Source organism: Lolium rigidum, chromosome 4, assembly GCF_022539505.1.
Source record: "Lolium rigidum isolate FL_2022 chromosome 4, APGP_CSIRO_Lrig_0.1, whole genome shotgun sequence".
Taxonomy (NCBI): Eukaryota; Viridiplantae; Streptophyta; class Magnoliopsida; order Poales; family Poaceae; genus Lolium; species Lolium rigidum.
Window position 1 is genome coordinate 180,175,298 of NC_061511.1, and position 19,830 is coordinate 180,195,127.

Here is a 19,830-nt window from a genome sequence, read left to right on the forward strand (position 1 = left end):
GGGCCAGGGGAGGGGGCCGGCCACCCAAACACCACAAGGTGGCCGCGCCGCCTAGATGGCCGGCGTGCCACCGATCCTAGGGGCCCCGGCTACTCCCTAGCCGCACGCAGCGAAGCTCGCCGGGATTCTCCACCCGCCACCGACACCACGCCGTCGTGTTGTCGGATTCTCCTTCTTCCCCGCACGCTTAGCGAAGCTCCGCCGGATTCTCCACCACCACCGACACCACGCCGTCGTGTTGTCGGATTCAAGAGGAGCTACTACTTCCGCTGCCCGCCGGAACGGGAGGTGGACGTCGTCTTCATCAACAACCGAATGTGTGACCGAGTACGGAGGTGCTGCCCGTTTGTGGCGCCGTGAACAAGATCTTCTACGCGCTTTTGCAAGCGGCAAGTGAACGTCTACCGCAGCAACAAGAGCCTCATCTTGTAGGCTTTGGAATCTCTTCAAGGGTGAGACTCGATAATCCCCTCGTTGCTACCGTCTTCTAGATTGCATCTTGGCTTGGATTGCGTGTTCGCGGTAGGAAATTTTTTGTTTTCTATGCAACGAATCCCTACAGTTACTAGTTGGGTTAGGCCAGCCTGACACCACGGTATATTTCAAAATATTCAAAAATACGTAATATTTATGAAATTAAAGAAAAAATTATTTTCTAAAATATTAATGGACATCGCTATTGCTCGTGGAGTATAGGCCGGAGGGTGGTGCTATACACCGACCTGATTGGCAAGAAAGAGTTGCCGCACACCCTCCACCTTCCCGGATGTTAACTGGGCCGCGGCCCAGTAGGTAAATCTCTTTTTCTTTTTCCGTTTTCGTTTTCTTATTTTTTTTTTCTGTTTAGAGTTTTGTTTTTAAAACTAACATTTTACATGCCTTTTTATGTTTTCAAAATTTGTTCAAAATTTTCTGTCTACATATTTCAAAAATGTTCTATTTTAATTTCGTTCAAAATTTGAAAATAGCCCAAAATTTAAAAATTGTTCGAAATTAAAATTTTGTTCAAATTTCGAAAATCGTTCAAAATTTTAATTGTTCAAAATTCATCCAAATTTTGAAAATTTGTTCCAGATATTTGTTTTGTTCCAACTTCAAAATTCGTGCAAAATTTAAAAATGTTCCAAAATAAAAAATTGTTCAAATTTCAAGATTTGTTCAAAGATTCAAAAAAATTAAAAATTTCGAAATTCATTTAAATTTGTTTAAACTTGAACATTTTTCAAAATTTGTAAGTTTTCGAAAATTATTTTAAACAATAAATAAAACGAGAGAACAAAAAAAGAAACACTAAAAAAGAAAACAGAAAACAGAAAAGAAAAGAAAAAAAGGGGAGAAAAAACAGTGAAAATTCGCCTAACCGGGCCGGCCCACACCGCGCGCGGGGGGTGTGCGGCGCGGTGCAGGTGCCGACCTGGTCGGCATATAGGAATCACCTAGGCCGGAGGCCCACGCAAACAGGACAAAACCAGAGGGCATCATCTCATCTCAGCCCGCGCGGCGGCATGCGAACAGACAGACGGCCTAGCCCGCGAGTGGAAACGGTAAACGTCCACGGTGGGTGACGGTGACGGCGCGCGGAGGGTAAATCCGTCGACTCACGCGTCGTCTACCGTTGTTGATTCAGCCTTGAGCGAATAGCCTCATCGCCCTCGCCCGTCCTCCTCCTCCTCACCCACCTGACAACAAGTACCATCCCGGCATCCCGCGCGCCGCTCCAGCCCGCCGGCCCTCCTCCTCCTACTCCCCGTCCCGCCGCGACCAGCTACTCCCTCCCGCCCTCGCCGGCCCCGGAACCCCCTCGATCCGATGCGCCAAGCCCGCTGATCCGAGGCCCTAACCCCGCAATTCGCGGCGCCATGGACGATCCCGCGCCCGCCCTGCCCCTGCGCGCCCCCGCGCCTCCCCAACCCGCCGCCGCGGAGCCCGCCGCGAGGGCTCCCGCTCCCGCGACGCCCGCCCACCCGCCGCCTGCGCCCGCCGCTGCGGGCGCCGCGAGGCAGATTTTCTCCGTCGAGCTCCGGCCCGGGGAGACCACCATTGTGTCGTGGAAGAAGCTGCTCAAGGAGGCCGGCCCGGGACCCGCCCTGCCGCCCTCTCTGCCCGCCGCGGCCGCCGCTGCGGCGGCTCCGGTCCAGCCGGTCGTCGTCGGGCCCCTCGCGGGACCATCCGGCGCGGTAGGTCTTCGTGCCCTCTCGTTCTCCATCTCGCGGTTTCGCTCCCTTGCTGTATTATTACGTTACCTATGCGCGTGCAACTTTTGGGCCTGGAAACTGATGGATTTCGAGTGGAAGAGGTTCTGTTATAGTGCATCTATTGTAGATTAGCGCTATGCATAGAACTAGTTTGCGACACAGAAAATAAGTATAATCTAGGAGATTTAACATACAGATAAGGCATACATCGGGTGATGTTGTGTAAGCCTTTGCGGGGAGCATGGATTATGTCCGCTTTGCTTCTTCTCCAGGGCATCGAAAATTTCAGAACATATACGCGCTTGCCGCCAGGTGCGCGCCAAAACCCTAATGAAAATCAAGATGCCTTCTCGCGATAACCGATGAATTGGTTACTGTTAAACTGAATTTTACTTCTGATATGCTACTATACAAGGGACAAGCCATTATTAATTAAGATTTCCTGTATTTGCTTCTCAGTAATCCAGTATATTGAAAATATGTATTACATGTCACCCTTATCATTCACATTGAAAGTTGCCGCACTCAACCCATTCATTGGGTTGAATCAGCTATCCTGTTTCCACATGTGATAAGTGTAACTAGTTCTGTTGTTGCACAACAGTTGTAATATAGTCCGTATTTGATATTGAGGCTATCTCATCTTTTGAATCAGGTACATCCAGCAGAGAACGACCCAAATGATCCATCCCAGTCGAATCGGTTCAATTCAGTTATTGAGAAAATTGAGCGTCTCTACATGGTAAGTCACACATGATGATAGCACAAGAGAGGACATGATTTTTTTTCTCCTTTTTACACCATGTGCATTAGTGCCTAACATATTTGCTATGTCCTCATACCGTACTCTGACAGGGCAAACATAGTAGTGACGAAGAAGATATGGATGATGTGCCTGATGATGATCAATATGACACTGAAGATTCATTCATTGATGACGCTGAATTGGTTAGTTTTTACCATTGTTACAGCCTTTTTTCTTACTTTGATGGTAGCATTATGGCAATGCTAGTTCTATGGTTCTGCCTATTTACTGTTTTTATAACATGCTCGACATGCAATGCACCTTTAGAGCAACTCTAGCAGATACTGCAAAAATGGGTATTGCAAAAGTTGTTTGTACAGAACAGATGCGCAAAAAACATGCCGTAAATGTGGGCCAGCCCTTATTTTTCCTTTTAAACTTCGTCCCCCCCCCCCACTCCCCTGGTGGACTGCGTGTACGTATATGTAGAGCAGCCCCTGCCTCCTCTCGATCTGACTGGCTCTTAGCCCCTGCCTCCCTGGCCCCGGCCGCCCCCGCCGCCCCTCCTTGTTTCCGACCCAGCAGCCCCACCCCAGCCTCCACAGCTTTGTCCCGTTGAGGTGCCATGGATGCCCGTCAACCTGTCTTGGGGCCGGGGCAGGCGCCCCGTAACTTGCCGCAGCACCTCAGAACTACCCCCTTGGAGTCTGACCTTGTCCTCCGCGATGAGTTCGTTGAGCTCTGGGCGCACCAACCATGCCGGCCTCAATCGTTGAGGAATAAGCGGTTCGAGATTAGAAATCGGAAATAGATCCGGGGAATTGAACCTTCTCGCCGACAGTTGAATAACCACCGCGCCGCGAAATTGACTGCCGGCGTGAGCACCCTGGCCGCCTTCGGGCGTGAGATTTTTCTCGTCTCAGGTTTGCAGTTCACCTTAAATCGACCCCCGGAACCACATATATGATGTACTCCCTCTGTCCTAAAATAAGTTGCTCAACTTTTTCTATATACAAATGTATCTACACACTAAAAACATGTAACTTGAGCAGCTTTTTTTTGGGATGGAGGGAGTACCAGAAGCTCCTTTTACTTTTTCCCGCAAAAATATTTGCAGGTCGAACCGTGATGCAGGATCCATTCGGTGCAGTTCTTTTTTTTTTGACTTTTAGCCCTTTTGCGGGATCTGCTAGAGTTGCTCTTATACATACTCTATTGAACAATTGTGACAACCACTTAAACCTGACCTTCTTAATCTATATTGAGAATCATATGTACTCATTCTTTCTTGTTGTGAGCAGCCTAGTACTCTAATAGTAAGGATAATGAAGCTTCATTTGCTTGTGTTTGATATGGTATTTCTCCACTTAGGTGTCAGCAAGAACAGTCAAATTCTTATACATATTAGTAGCACATGTTGTGACCTATATACCTGTGAAGGATTTTGCTAAACATATGTTCGGCAGTGCATCAAGTAGTTCCAAATCTTGTTACTTATCAGATTCTGTGCAGACCAAAGTGCCAAATTTACATGTTTATTGCTGCCATTTTAGACATCGAGCTCTATCATTTTGCTGTATCATTGAAAGCTTTGAGAATGCTATACTAATAGCAAGTGTTGTGATTCTCACTGTTATTACTTGCGTCTATAGGATGAGTACTTTGAAGTTGACAATTTGGCAACCAAGCACACCGGATTTTTTGTGAACAAAGGGAAATTGGAACAAAGGTGATTTTGCTGATACTTTTGATTTGCAACTGCTGAGTTACACAATTTGAGCTACAACCAGCCCAACCCCTCAGACATTATGTTGCGTCTTACTAGTGCTAATTCTTCATAATGGTATTATGGGAGTAGATGATTTACTAACAACCATGCAGCAACTCGAGCTTATTATTACATGCTTTACATATATGGCATTATAGGACATAAATAATGACATTACTTCAGCTTTGTTTTGCAGTGAGAATGGCTCAGTACAAAATGTTGTACCAGATGGCTCAATACAAAATGTTGCACCAAAGAAACGAAGAAGAAGAGACCCATCGAGTTCTTACATTGAAAATAGCCGGGAGATCAGACCAGACGGCATGGCTGTAAAACCCCCTAAAAGGAACACACTTGAAATAGGAAAGAATGAGTTAAGTTCTTACAGTGAGTATCACTCTGAAGGCAGTAAATCTGTGAAGAATAGAAGTAATTCCACTGGAAGAATGCAGAAAATTAATTCCAGTGACAATGCAATTGGTGCTGAGTATGCATCACATCTGAAGATACCAAGTAAGGATGTCTCATTACCCTCTTCAGAAATAAAGGACTTAGACAAGCATAAAACTGCAGCACTTCAGGCTGTTGATTTTTCTCGTAAGTCTAGAACCAATGATACATACCCTTATTCAGCATGCTTGGATAAGGATGCTCCGGTGCAACTTGATCTCCCATCGAAAAAATCTTCTAATGGGGCGAAGCAAGATTTGTCAAATAAAATGCGCCGCAAAGAAGACTATGGCGCCACTCAATTTTCTGGCTTGGCTACTGCCAACAATGTGCATTCGACACAAACAATGGTAGGAAACGGAGGAACTGGTATTGAGCATGCCAGCATGGTATGCTTCGTAGTTTAGCTTCCAAGCCCAAAGCAGAGGATATTGGATGTACTAATAGTTTGTATCATATCCTGTACTACCTTTTCAGCAATTGTCAGCGAATAGGCGTGCAGAAGGTTCTGGTATCAAGGCCAAGGGTACTAGACTTGAGCGAGCTATTCGTGACCTTCAAAATATTGTCAGTGAAATTGAATGTGCGTACCTTGTGGCCAACCTTTTTTATGCTAGATTGTATACTTATTTTGAAGTATTTCTGGTATTAACTTTATGTGTTTGCTACTTCATATTTTTCCTCGCAGATAGACCGCAGACTCTTGACGTTCCGGAGATTGATCCAAATTCTCAAGCAGCGGTCAAAAGAAGATTGCCTCAAGAAGTAAAACAGAAACTTGCTAGGGTCGCAAGGTTATCGGTAATGTTCTGCCACACCATACTTTACATGAGCGCAAAATGCTTCTGATTACTCGCTGCCTGCATTTTTTCCTTACATGCATATAAAGTTACTTAGATTTGAGTACTGCCATATTGATGTTCAGTTTTTTTTTCCTGCGAGCTTGTCTCAGTGCTTGACTGTTCATATTTTTATATCGGGATCTTCTATTACAAATAATTGCTGTAACTTAGTATCCTATTAAGGTATGCATAGCAGTTTTCTTGTTCTTCTGAGTTAATAGTTTTCTTCTATTATACTTGTCTGCTAATTTTGTACACTATTTTTGTATCACAATCCGGGCAGATTACCTTTTATACACGTCATTCATAAAAAATCAGTAGCCCATAGTTACCACAGCGATAAGGTGAAAAACCTCACAACCCACCACACCACATATGGCGAGTGCTGAGGTGACACTGTACACACATACATAATGTAGCAAGAGCATGGCTGCCATGCATCAACCATCAAGTATATAGAAAGATGACATTATGCAATGCTTCATGAAGCATCAACTCAAGATTCACAATCTCACATTGTAACAGTAATCTGCCAATAGCATTTAGCTTCAGGCATGAGCAATCAAGCAAGCATATAAAGAGATATCAGAGCACAACAACAAACAGAAGAGGGAGGGGAGTAAGAAACAGAGTACATCACCCAGGCATGTAGAATAAGAGAGGGAGGCAGGAGAGTGAAGATAACCTGCTGCAATGGCTGGCAATGGTAAGCAGAGGCCTGGAGGTGGAGAGATGACATGATGGGAGTCGCAGTTTCAGCTGCAACCCCTAGCTGATGGAAAGTTGGCAACAGGGATGGTGGCAGCAGGCAGGGATGCAAGTGCGGACACCAGAGCAGATTGGGATGGGGTTAGTGTCTGCGCGGTAGAAGCTACAATTCCCCATGTTCAGTGGTCTTCAGTGACTATATCTGTAGATATCTGAAATGCGAAGTGCAATCTTAAATGTAGGGTGTGTTTGGTTTAACTAATGTGTACCAGCCAAATAATTGGCTAGCCCACAAGATTTGGCTTGCCCAACCCACCATGCCCGTGCCTGTGCTATACTGGCCAAATCGTGAGCGACTTGAGGGTTGCAAAAACCTTCTCCAAAAGTTGGCAGTGTCCCCTGGTGGTGGTCCCAGTTGGTTGCTTCTTTTTCTTTGGCAAACCAGTCTGTTGCTTTGATGGCTCAATAGACAAGCCTGCAGCTCTGTTCGCACCATTCTTTCTCTCGTGCAAAAGTTCATGCTGCTGCCCAGCAGGGTTCTTGTGGCTTTGTGTCAAATTTAAGAACATCAAAAGAGTAGCTGTAGTGCCACACTGAAGTGTTCGATATTATTTTGAATTGTAATACTTGGCACTATTTTCAGTTTTTTAGCAATGTTCTATGTATTTAGAACCAAACCAAGCAACACAATCCAACTACCGTCAAAAGAAAACTAATCCAAGTTGCTAGAAATCAGTTGGCTGCAAACCGAATGGAGGCCAAATTATTTTGCCAAAAGATTGGCAATGAACCATGACTATAGTCCAAACAGCACTAGGTCACCAAATTTTTGGTCATGCAAATTTTTTGGTTGGGCTAGTTGGGGCTCAAACCAAACACATCCGTTGTTCCCTGGTAGCTTTGGCAGAAAAAGTGCAGCTTTGCAGAATTTACGCTTTTAGTAGAGAGATGTAGTCAGGCACACCTTGAGTTCCTGTGCTGCTGCTATTCATTATGTGAATGTAGAAGCTTGAAGAAGTACAGCCTGTGCTTGTTTTTGTGTTTTCAGTAGAAGTGCCTGGCAGTTTTACTTTTGCAGCTCACAACAGCCGAATCTTGATAAATGCAGGTGAATCAGGGTAAAATACCAGAAGATGAATTGATCAACCGCCTCATGGGCATAGTGGGGCACCTGGTGCAGCGTAGGACACTGAAGGTGAGTAGAGGTAGCGGTTGTTAAGATATGTGCATTGTGATATTGATTGGGCACTCTTTTAAAGTATGTGTTCATTGCTTGGCATTATAATTCTTTTAGGTGGTTGCTTTTGTGCGTTTCAGATTCCAAAAGATAAGATTGTTAATTATGTAATAATTTCATGCACATGGAAAATAATTAGAGGATGTTGTAATAGTAGATCTTTTTTTTTTCGAGAAAACGCAAAAGACTTTTGCGTTTCATTGCATTGAAAAGATAGGGAGTTTTACAAGCCTCCTAAGAGGGAGAGAACAGAGAAAGAAAACAACATCAGTGCACGTCCCAAGTCGTCGGCAGCACAACCCTTAAACCCTTAGCCCCTGCCCTAGCCCACTGAACAGCCTCCTCCATGATGTCGTCCACCAATCCAAAGACCGATGGTTGGCTTCTGTCAAATACGCAGGCATTGCGGTGTTTCCAGATTAGCCACGGCGTGAGCAGGGTGATGGAGTCCAGGCCTTTGCGTATGATTTTGGGGGTTCCCTGCCTCGCTCTACGCCACCAGTCGTCCAGGGTTGCGTCGGCGTCGGTAGGTGGCTGGCAAGTCATGCGTAGGCGCGCCAACACCTCATGCCAGACCTGCCTAGAGAAGGGGCAGGCTAGGATGAGATGATGCATCGTCTCCGGCAGCTGGTCGCACAGCAAGCACCTGGGATGGTGTTGCAGTCCTCGCCGGGCCAGTCTCTCCGCAGTCCAGCAACGGTCCATGCTCGCTAACCAGCTGAAGAATTTGACGCGCGGCGGCGCCCAGGTCTTCCAGGTAAGTTTCCACGAGCTGGACATGGTCGAGCCCTGGAACAGCGCGAGGTAGCAGGACTTGGCTGTGTAAGAGCCGCTGTCCGTCCACTTCCAAACGAGTCTGTCCGGCTCCGTCGTCAGCGTGGTGTGGGCGATGGCCATCCAGAGCTGTAGGTACTGGCCGATCTCGTGGATGCCAAGGATGCCATGTATGTCGCGGGCCCAACTGTTCCCCTGGAGACCTTGCGCCACGGTCCTGATTTTGCGGCGGCGTTTGGGGATGCAATCAAACAGCGCAGGCGCGATCTCGCGTGCAGCCCGGCCATCGATCCATCTGTCTTCCCAAAAGAGCGCCTGCTGACCGTTCCCAATGACCATGCTGGTGGAGGCGAAGAAGATCGCGCGCTCCTCGGCCGAGAATTGCAGGTCCAGGTCCCTCCAGGCGTGCCTGTTGTCGGTGCGGGCAAGCCATAGCCAGCGCAAGCGCAGGGCCAGGCCAGTCCGTTCAATGTCAGGAATGCCAAGGCCGCCGTAGGCGAGAGGCCGGCACACTCGCTTCCAATTGACATGGCAGTTGCCGCCCTTGGCCTCCCTCTTTCCTTCCCAGAGGAATCCCTGCTTGATCTTGTCGATGAGCTTGAGGGTTTTCTTAGGCGGTGCAAGGACGAGCCGTTGGTGGATCGGAATAGCACTGATCACGGCCTTGACCATGGTCGCCCTTCCTGCCTTGGTCATAAGCTTGGCTTTCCAAGTAGGCAGGCCGGCAGCGGCGCGCTCAACCAGCGGTTGCATCTGCGCAGCTGTGGGCCTCCTCAGGGTCAGCGGGATGCCGAGGTAGGAGATGGGAAGATCGACGATGGGGCAGCCTAGCTCTTGGACCACCGGCGTGGCATCGTCCTGGTCGCAGCGGATAAGCGTGGCCGAGCTCTTCGAGTAGTTGACCTGCAGGCCAGAGGCGCGGCCAAATAACTGCAGGATCTCGCGCACGGCGGTGACGTCCTCCAGCGTGGGGCAGCAGAACAGGACCACATCGTCGGCGTAAAGCGAGAACGCGGGGACGACACGCGTAGGGTGTAGACGCTACAGGATGCCATGATGGGCAGCGCGTTGGATGAGGCGGCCCAAGGCGTCGACGCCGAGGACGAAGAGTTGGGGCGAAAGAGGGTCGCCCTGTCTCAGTCCGCGGCGGTGCCATATGGGAGGGCCCGGCTCGCCATTAACCAAAACCCTCGTGCTCGACGAGGAGAGCAGAATCGCGATCCACTCTAGGAAGCGATCTCCGAATCCATACTGTCGTAGCACTTCGAAGAGGAAGGGCCACGAGATGGAATCGAAGGCGCGCGCGAGATCGAGCTTGAGGAGGACCCGAGGTGCTCCGAGCCGGTGCGAGGAGGCGTGCGGATTGCTTCACCGGGAGGAAGTTGTCGTGCGGGCTCGGCCGCCGATGAACGCGTTCGGTTGGTGCCGACCGGGCCGTCGAGGTGCGGCGCTAGGCGAAGCGACGGCGTCTTGGCGAAGAGCTTGGCGATCGGGTGGATGAGGCTTATGGGCCGGTAGTCACCCGGGGCGGCCGCGTCCGCACGCTTGGGAAGCAGCGTCATCGGCGCCCGGTTGAGGCGATGAAGCCCTCTGCCGCGCAGGCTGGAAGAGCTGCGCCGGAACACGTCGACAACGTCCCGCTGACGGTGGTCCAACACGCACGAAGGAATTCCGCGGTGAGCCGTCGAGTCCGGGAGCCTTGCGGGCCGGCATGCGTTTGACGGCGTTCCGGATCTCGTCGACGGTAAGGGGGCCTCAAGAGCGTCCGGGCTGTCCGTGGGCTCAATAAGCTGCGTGAAATCCAGCGTGCGGTCCCGCGCGACATTGGTGCCCGGCGAGGCCGTCGTAATGAGCGAAGGCAGCCTCGGCAATGGCGGCCTGATCGGTGATCGTCCGGTCGCCGACGCGGATGGCGTAGATCCTATTCTTTTGTCTCCTGTAGGTGCACTGCTGATGGAAGAATGCCGTATTGGCGTCACCATCGCGGAGGCAGGCGATCCGCGCACGCTGGCGGGCGATGGTGCGGTCCAGAGACGCCAACCCTAGATAAGTGGCCTTAAGCTGCTTGTGCAGCCAGGTCTCGTGCGCGGAAAGGGCACGGTCCTCCTGGGCTTTGTCGAAGCGTAGGATAAGGTCCCTGGCGATCGCCATGCGCATCCAGACGCTACCCAGTCTTCGAGCTCCAGCTGGTGAGGCTGCGCGCCTTGGCGTGCAGGCGAAGCCAGAGTCGCTGGAAGGGGTCGGCGTGGTGGACAGAGTTCCAGGCCGCGGTGACCGTGTCGTGGAACCCGTCCAGGCGTAACCAGAACTCCTCAAAACGGAAACGGCGGTGGCCAGCGGGCATGGGCGAGCAATCAAGCAGCAGCGGGGAGTGGTCGGAGACGACGGAGGCGAGGCAGCGCAGGTGGCATTCTCCGTGGCTTTCTTCCCAGTCCGTGGTGCAGAAGAAGCGATCAAGGTGCACGAGCGTGGGCGGCGATTGGCCGTTGGACCAGGTGTATCTTCTACCGTTGAGGTAGATCTCCTTGAGAGCCAAGTCATTGAGCACGCGGCGAAAGCGTCCCATCATGCGCCGGTTTAGGTTGGAATTGTTCTTGTCGCCGTCGCGGTAGATGAGATTAAAATCTCCGCAGAGCAGCCAAGGCCCGGGGCACGCAGCGCGGACCTCGCGCAATTCCTGGAGGAACGCGATCTTGTCGGCGTCAGTTTGGGGCCCTTAAACAACTGTGATCCACCAGGGGGTGCCGCCGGGCGTGCAGAGCTTGGCGGAGAGCGCGTGGGCGGTGAACTCCGGGTCGGAGATCGAGACAACCGTGCTCTTCCAAGCAAGAAGAATGCCGCCGCGCGTGCCGATCGCTGGCAAGTACACGTAGTCGTCAAACTCAGAGCCAAGCAACTCAAGGACAACAGACGAGTAGACAAGCTCCATCTTAGTTTCTTGAAGACAAACAATGGAAGCGTCGGTGGAATCAATCAACGAGCGAATGGCGGTGCGACGGGCACGAGCGTTAATGCCGTGCACGTTCCAGTTAGCTATCTTAAGGCCGTGATCCATGGGGAAGAGATCGACGGTGGTGAGGCACTAGCGCGGCTAGACGAGGACCGGCCCACCAGGGGTGGCGGCAGCATCCAGCGCAGTAGCGATCGGCGGCATCTCACGGTCCACCAGGGCAGCCATGGCCGTGAGAACGGTGAGCGGGATCGGCGTCGCGAACATGCCTTCGTAAGTCTTCATCTCTTCCGCAGTGATCCTCTGGTTGGCCCCGATGATGCCAAGCGAGCGCAGGACGTGCATGTGGGCGCGTCGCTCTGCCGTGGGCGGCGCGGCAGCGGCGGCACATGCGGAGCGTCCCCGGCGCGGCGCGAAGTTGAGCGCGGGCCTCTGCTCGCGGCGCCCGGCGTGGGCAGAGCGGCGGTGAGGTGCTTGGTGGCCGCCGTAAGGAAATCACCAAGCGTCCAAGGCTGCGGCGGGCATGGTCTCCGGCGGCGCATGGTGATCGGCGGCGAGGCAAACCTCGCAGCTGGCCGTGGAGAGGGCGTGCATGCAGCCGCGAGGGAGGCCGCCATGGGCTGCGCGGAGGCCTGGGCTTCGTTGGATGGCCCATCATCCGTATCCACAGGAGCTGGACGGCGCAGGATCGTGAGCGGGCTCTCACAGGTGTTGGGCCGTGGGCTTGCTTGGTCGCTGGCGGCTTCGGGTGACGTCATGAGTGATGGCGCGGCGGTGGCGTTGGCGCCAACTATGTCCGCAGCGGCACGGTCAACAATAGGCTCCAAAACCTCGGTCGAAGGAGACGAGGTAGCAACGCCAAGGCCCGACAAGAGATCTGCAGCAGGGAGCGGTGGGTCCAGCGGCTGCGTCTCCAGCACGAAGCTGGGCGTGGGTTGGTCGCCGCACTGATCCCGGGGCACGCTTTGCGAAAGCGCGTCAGGCTCCTCCTGTCCATGCACACAAGCCGACAGGGGGTTTGAACGGCTGGTGGCGTCCGGTGTGCAGGGAATCTCTGATTCGGCGAGTGAGGCTAGGACATCTGTCCCTGGATCTGCAACAGGCTTTGGCAATGGGCCCAACTCTGCATCCTTCTTTTTCCAGCCCCATCTTTTTCCCTTTTTGGCATGGCGACGAGAACGGTGGGCCCGGCGCTGGCGCGGCCACGGGTCGATGGTCCTCTCCAGCACCGGTGGCGGCGCGCCGCTGCGCGGCGGCTGCCGGCGGGAGGGCCAAGCGGACATGGCGAGGCCGTCAGCCCGGACATGCGGGCCTAGGTCCATGGAGCCGAGGTCGTCGAGGGCCATGCCATCCGCGCGGCCGTCAGGGGTGTCGGCGGTGCGGCGACGCTTGCGTCCTCTCCTCCTGTTGCGTGGGCGGCCGTCGCCGTTGCCGCGCGCACCATCCTGGTTCGCTGCGCCACCGTTGGCGTCGGTGTCCGGAGCCTGGGCGGCTAGGGTGTCTCCCTCGGCGACGGCGTGCACGATCTCGATGCTAATGGGGTAGGTGAGGGTCTTGACCTGCGGCGCCTGAGATGGTACGCGCGACTGCGACGGGACCAGCTCAACGACCTCGAGAATGGCATGGGAGCGAATGTCGGCGGGGCTGTGGGCGCGGACGGTGCAGCGGAAGACGGCGAGGTTGGCGCAGGAGCGGGTGTCGGGGTGAATCTTTTCAATCCAGCAGCTTGGGGCGAGGAGGTGCTCAGCCGTGGATAGCTGCCAGGCTTGGGGAGGGATTCCGCGGAGAGCAAGCTCGACGCGATATTCGAACCTTCCCGAGCCGGCATGGGCGAGTTTGCACCATGGCCGCATCATGAGGGAGAACGCGGGACAGCTGACGAAGTGATCGCCACTGATCCGCGCCTTGATCTGCATGCTGGAGAAGATGACGAGGAAGTCCTCGGGGTGGTGAATGTGCACCGTGAAGTCTCCCGGCGAAAGCTCGAAGGAGGCGTGCGACGGGTCGGCGACGTCGTCGATGCCGACGGCCGGGCGGGTGCCGGTGATGGTCGCCAGCATGGCGCGCTCGAGCATGCGCTCGGATTCCTCCATCTCGACGGAGCGTGATACGATGACACGCGTCGGGGCCGGGGTCGCGAGGGCGGTGGGCGTCGCGTGCGCAGTGGCCGGAGGTGGGGGCGGCGGCGGAGGGGTGGTGCGGCGCGTCGGAGCAGGAGGCGCCGCGCGCTCGACCTCGCGCCGGGCCTGGCGCTGCCGGGGCCCGCACTCCCAGGACTCATGGCCGGGGAAGAGGCTCTTGCGGCATCGCACCTTGTTGGTGCAGTCGCGCACGATGTGCCCGGGCTCAAGGCACCGGAAGCAGATGCTGGCGTCCTCCACAGGCGAGGGGCTACGGCGGGGCCGAGGCGGAGAGCGACGCGCCTCAGGGCGACGGGGGCGGCGGTTGTGGTACCTGCGGCGCGGCTGTTGGAAGCCCTCGGCGTCGACGGCGGGCTCGCGGTTGACCCGGTGCACCTCCGAGCGGGGGCCGAGGCGGGTGGCGGCGGGCGCCCTCCGGGCGGTGGCGGCGCCGGAGGGAGCAGCGACAGGGGTCGGTGCGGCGGCGGGGCTTGGCGGCACCGCGGCGGCGCGCGTGACGTCGGAGTAGCTGCGCGCGCAGGAGGACTCGCTGCCAGATCTCCGCCAGCGGAGGCCGTCCGCGGAGCAGGACGCGTCGGAGGCGGACGCGGGGGAGGCCATGACGGGGAGGGGCGGTCGACGGAGAGCAGCGACGGCGGCGGGGCTCCGGTGGTGGTGGTGGGAGGCTAGGCTAGGCTAGGAGCGGTGGGAGCGGGGAGAGCCATCTCAGTGCTTGGAGCTTCCTGGACGGAGGGACTCGTAATAGTAGATCTTCTATTGAGAAAGGTTGGTTAATGAATCCAATGACTGTTTATATGGCTATTTGCAGGCTGATATCTTTTTATAAGAATGCATTTTGGATTGTTATTTGATTGCGCTTTTTCATTATTTGCATTTTTCTGTTCAAGTCATTGGGATATTCTATTATTTTTAGCAGGAATCAAATGCCTGGTACTGGATTTCATCATTTGATAATAATCAATAACAATGCTACCGACAGCGGGCTAAAATTGTTTTTATGTAAATGAACAAGCAGATGTCCATGATAAATGAACTATATTTTCGGCCTATTGTCTTCTTTTTATTGGCCAGGAAACAGTACGAGAGTCTCCATTATATGAATATGTAGATGGTTACAGGTATAGGAGTTTGAACTGCTAGTGTAAATTACAAATCATAAAGTGTGCCATAATATGGCCGATCTAATTACAAAAAGAATCTTAAACACCTCCCATGAAACATGTCTTAACTTTGTCTGGATTTGGATGTATCTATACATTAAGACATGTTTCATGGGATGGAGGGAGTATTACCCTTGACCTTTTACTTGGTCTAGTGACAGCCCAGCCCAGTTATCTTTTTATTTAAGAAAGGATCCACATGATAGCACCACTAATTAATCAACTCTATGGAAGCCCCAAATGTAGCCCAAGCTACATTGCTCCTGTTTTTTTTCCCAAATTCAAATTTGACATTTTAAAGTTTCAAAAATTCTGAAAACAATTCTACACTACCACTTTGCAAAACCTCAGGATGGAATATGTTGTATGAGAGAGGATTTTTGGAGCAGGTGCTCAGCGCGCACCCGTACCCAGACCGTCTATACTCCATCAAGATCCGTGCTAGCTCATTTTTTCGCTCTCAAACAACTTTTTTTTGTATCTCTCACGCCACACAATCTCTGAACTTGAAATTTTGCAGATCATCTAAACATAACAACTAGAATATGGGAAAAATATTTTGGATTTTTTATGTCATTATGTGTATATATATATATATATATATTTCAAGAATTTATTTTGAATTTTTTAAAATTTGAAATTGCACAAAAATAATCTGAACTATTTTCCCCCATTCTATTTGTTATTTTTAAGTGACTTGCCAAAAAATTAAATTTATATATTATATAGTTTGAGAGATATGAAAAGCAAAAGTCACAAATTTGATGTTCTGTGACACCTTTCCCTATGTTGTATTCTAGGCTACACAAAAATGACAAATTCTGACAAATGTTGGAGTTGGAGGTTTCAAAATATGTACTGTTCACTCTTTCAGATCCACAATTTTGTGAATTTTGCACAACCCAAAATACTGAGTCTTTAGTATTGCGTTTTTTGCATAGTGGTAGAGTACAGCATTCTCTACCTCTAGAATTTTTGTTTATAATTTTTTGAAACTACGAAATGCCATTTTCGAATTTTTGAAAAAAGGGGTCCATGTAGCCCGAGCTCCAAAACGCCACACTCCTCAACTCTAGCCAAATAGGAACCTCTTGCTCGATGCACTTGAGGAGCGAGTTCCTACTACAATGTTGATTGCGCATGTCAGGGTAAAGACTAGTCTTGAGTGCCTGACTTTGTTTATCATCTATCAGCTGTGGCCTGTATATTGCTTACATCATGTTTTGCATTGCTAAGAACTGTTTACTGTATCGCCTTGTGTTATGTATATTGATTGCCACTGCTGTAGAATGACCTCATGATTTCTTCAGGTTTTCACTAAATGTTTTGGTATTTTGATACAGAGAAACATGAAAGAAATGGTTGAATCTGGTAATTGTGCTAAACAAGAGAAGGATGACAAGTTCCAGCAAGTGAAAACTGAGATCTATGAAATGGTCAAAGCACGTCTAGCCACCAAGCCCAAGGTGCAATGCTGCTTAAGATGTTTACGACTTACTTTATTTAGATTCATGAATTTTATTTTAGCTTTGTTTTCATCAGTACATCAGAAATTTAATTTAGGAGCTATTGTCTCCATTTGCTTTCAGGTTACTGAACAGAAGGATGATTCAGCTGATGATATTCAAGGGGTTGTCAATATTGATGAAAGGAGAGCCTTAAAAGGAAAATTTGTTCTGGATGCTCCGTTGGAGGATAGGATTTGTGATCTCTATGATCTTTATGTTGAGGTATAGCATGCAACTATTGATAAGATTTCAAAGTTAGTGGGCAATTGGCCCTCTTTATACAGAGACACTGAATGCTTTGGTAACAGGGATAGTTTTCTGTTTTTAGTTGTAGTTTTTGTCTACTGTACGTGTGTATATTTCGTGAAGAGATAAATCCTTGCTCTCCCAATCAGGAGCAGCCTAGTAGAATTGCTTTGAAACAAGTGTGGGTTTGAAAGGCATCCCACTTTAGCCTAGTATCACTTCAAAACCTCAAGTTCCAAATAACTTAAGATTATTCTTAATTGTAGAGTACCGCTTGCTTTTCAGGGTATGGATGAAGACAAGGGGCCTCAGAGTCGCAAGTTATATGTAGAGGTATGGCCTGCCGATTGACATGTTTCTTTTTTCCCTTTCTCCCTCATTCTTGTTTTGTAGTTATTTTGGAATCTGATTTTCAATTATTGCAATCCTAAACCATTTGTTAGAACATCTGTTTAAAAAATCTACTTCCTCAAAACCACAACACTTATTATGGGTCGGAGGGAGTACTACATTGTACTCCATAAAAAATTGTAAGACAAATTTAGTTTGTTAGAAAGTTAAACTACCTAAAGTTTGGCCAAGTGTTTAGATAAAAATATCAATACCTACAAAGCCAAACCAATAGATACATCATGAAATGCACTTTAATGGCATATATGTTGTATTATAGATATCAATAATTATTTCTATAAACTTGGTCAAATATAAGAAAGTTTGACTTTGTAACAAGCCAAATATGTCTTACACTTTTAGATGGAGGGAGTATATGTAATCCTTAAAAGTCACAATTGCAGTTCTGGTATGGTACTTACTTTCATGCAATTTCTTTACCGTGAGCCTATGTCTTCCCTTGCTAGTGCTACTTTTTTTGGTAATTGTGATCTCATATACTCCCTCCGCTCCAAAATATAAGGCACACTTTTTTCGCACGGTCTTTGATGTGTGACTTTGACCATTAATATATACTTAATCATATGGATTGAGAATGTAAAAATGGTACCATTCATCTTGAAACTCTCTTTCGTTTCATTTTTTTTTGGACATATTATAAGTACACATCATAGCCAAAGTTATAAGTTGTTGACCAGCGAAATTTAAGGGCGCCTTATATCTTGGGACAGAGGGAGTATCTGTCAGTAGTGACGTTAGAACTTACTCCCTCCATCCCATAATATAAGATGTTAACATATTAACTCCTCCCTCTGTCCCACTTGATTCTACGCTTAAGGGCTGACCTGCATACCAAGGAGAGCTGTTGCATGGCTCTTTTCTTTTGTTCCTCGCTATTTTACCCCTGAGTTTTCCTGGGATATGTGGTCTGTATCCATGCGATTGTGCATGCAGCGGTAGTGGAGGGCTATTTTGGGGAAACTGTCCTACCGCGCTGACTAATATGAAAAAATGGCAAAAAAAAGTTAAACGCACTGTAAAAAAGAAACAGAGGGAGTACATTGGTTGTAATAACATCTTATATTATGGGACGAAGGGAGTATAATTTATCCAGCAACTAGGAGACATCTTTCTGCTCTGTCAAGGACAGCACCATTGACTCTGACGTGTCTCTAAGCCAACTAGTACATGGTGCCTTTCTGCATGCTCCTATAGTTTGCATATAAATCAAGGATTTTTTTAATGAGGTAATCTAAAGTTGACAAACAATCCCTTTAATTCCCTCCACGTTCCTTTTAGCTAGAGATTATCCACAAAGATTTATACTCTCTTCAAATTATTGGTGTTAATTTAGCTTTCTAAAAAGGCCATTCTGAAATGTAAGCCTTTTTTACAAAGCTAATATAGCTTTCTAAAAAGGCTTATATTTCAGAACGGAGGTAATACTACCTCGGGACGGATTTAATCGACGCACACTCAGCGTCCAGCTCTCGCGTCACACGTACAACCTCTGCGTGGATTTGATCCGACCGGAGGGAGTACTTAATAAGCTTCTGAGCAACGATGTTTTTTTTTTGGCACACCACCTCATGTGCGTTTGTACTTTGTTCATAATAATGCGTTTGCATTATCTTTGTGCACCAGCTTGCTGACTTATGGCCACAAGGTTACATGGACAAAGTTGAAATCCGAGATGCCATTTCAAGATCAAAGCAGAGAAGAAATTTGTTGTACCGGCAGCGCAAGGTGAATATCCTTTCAGCTTAACATTTCTGGTTATGCATAAATAAAATGAAGAGTAAGGAAAGAAAAACCGAGTCTCGGCAATATCCATTTATGAATATCCAGCACAATATGAAACTTGTGTCAGTACCTGATCAGAAGAAAATGTCACTCACTTGATGCTCCGTGCTAAATCAAAATCAGGTCCGCAATGAGGAGAGAATGAAGAGGAGAAGGCTAGCCGCTGCCGCCAAGTTGAGAGATGGCAAGCTGGTGGAGACACAATATACGATGGCACAGCAAGTTATACACCCGCCCATTAAAGACGCCAATCTACCCATGCCAAGCACACAAACCGTATATCCTGTCGTCAACTATGGACATAATCAGGTCTCCAGAATTGCTGACAAAGTTGGTGAAATGAGCGTCGCTGGAGCATCAGACGGCAACCGAAGTTCTTCTGCAGACATCAAGAGGCGAAAACTAGGACTTGACTTGGTGGATCTGCAAGCTAACCCACTGAAGGCTCCCCAGCGGCATGGTAGTGAAAAGCAAAAGCCTCCAAAGCGTGCAGATGAAGCAAAGGCCGGCAGTAGCCTTCCCCAGACAGTGCCTGCGGTTGTGGGCTACGACCCCCAACGTCCCGGCTACAGCTAACAAATCATTCTGCTGCTTCATTGGGCAAAGAAATAAACCATGGCCAAGGATTGGCTTGTAACAAAGATAGGTAGGTAGATGTTCGATGTGCTCGATGCCAATTGACTTCTGAGCAACCATGAACTCTTAACGCACGGTCTTGAATGAGGGTATTTATGTCCCATTTGTAGTTTGGACAGATTGATAATTGCATTGTTTAGTCACTAAATTGTCACTTTCGTATGTTACTGATTCGACCTAGTACAATCTAGGATGGCGTGTATATCATTCCGTCGTTAGTGCTCTCTTACCTTGCATCTAAGTTTTATTTGAACGATTTTGCTAATTCTTAGCAAGC

The 19,830-nt window shown here is 49.6% G+C and overlaps 1 protein-coding gene across 2 annotated transcripts; it reads left to right on the forward strand.

Annotated features, from left to right (window-relative positions):
- Window positions 1-1,859: 1,859 nt before the first annotated feature.
- LOC124706478 (ubinuclein-1-like) lies at window positions 1,860-19,701 on the forward strand. Of its 2 annotated transcripts, XM_047238145.1 has the most exons (14): window positions 1,860-2,177; window positions 2,851-2,937; window positions 3,051-3,143; window positions 4,593-4,669; window positions 4,905-5,221; window positions 5,342-5,508; window positions 5,636-5,741; window positions 5,847-5,959; window positions 7,817-7,903; window positions 16,314-16,436; window positions 16,560-16,700; window positions 17,010-17,057; window positions 18,759-18,860; window positions 19,041-19,701. In XM_047238145.1, the coding sequence occupies exons 1-14, from the start codon at window positions 1,860-1,862 to the stop codon at window positions 19,491-19,493; spliced, it is 2,232 nt and encodes a 743-aa protein (XP_047094101.1). In that variant the 3' UTR covers window positions 19,494-19,701. The 2 variants fall into 2 exon arrangements, with proteins under 2 accessions (XP_047094101.1, XP_047094100.1); XM_047238144.1 differs by having other exon boundaries at window positions 4,905-5,508.
- Window positions 19,702-19,830: the final 129 nt, after the last annotated feature.

What these genes read in the sequence shown, in the direction of transcription:
- LOC124706478 (XM_047238144.1), top strand. Translation starts at nt 1,860, where the DNA reads ATGGACGATCCCGCGCCCGCCCTGCCCCTGCGCGCCCCCGCGCCTCCC. An exon ending in TGCAGCGTAGGACACTGAAG is followed by an intron (nt 7,904 to 16,313) that starts GTGAGTAGAGGT and finishes ATTTTGATACAG; the next exon opens with AGAAACATGAAAGAAATGGT. An exon ending in GTCGCAAGTTATATGTAGAG is followed by an intron (nt 17,058 to 18,758) that starts GTATGGCCTGCC and finishes TTTGTGCACCAG; the next exon opens with CTTGCTGACTTATGGCCACA.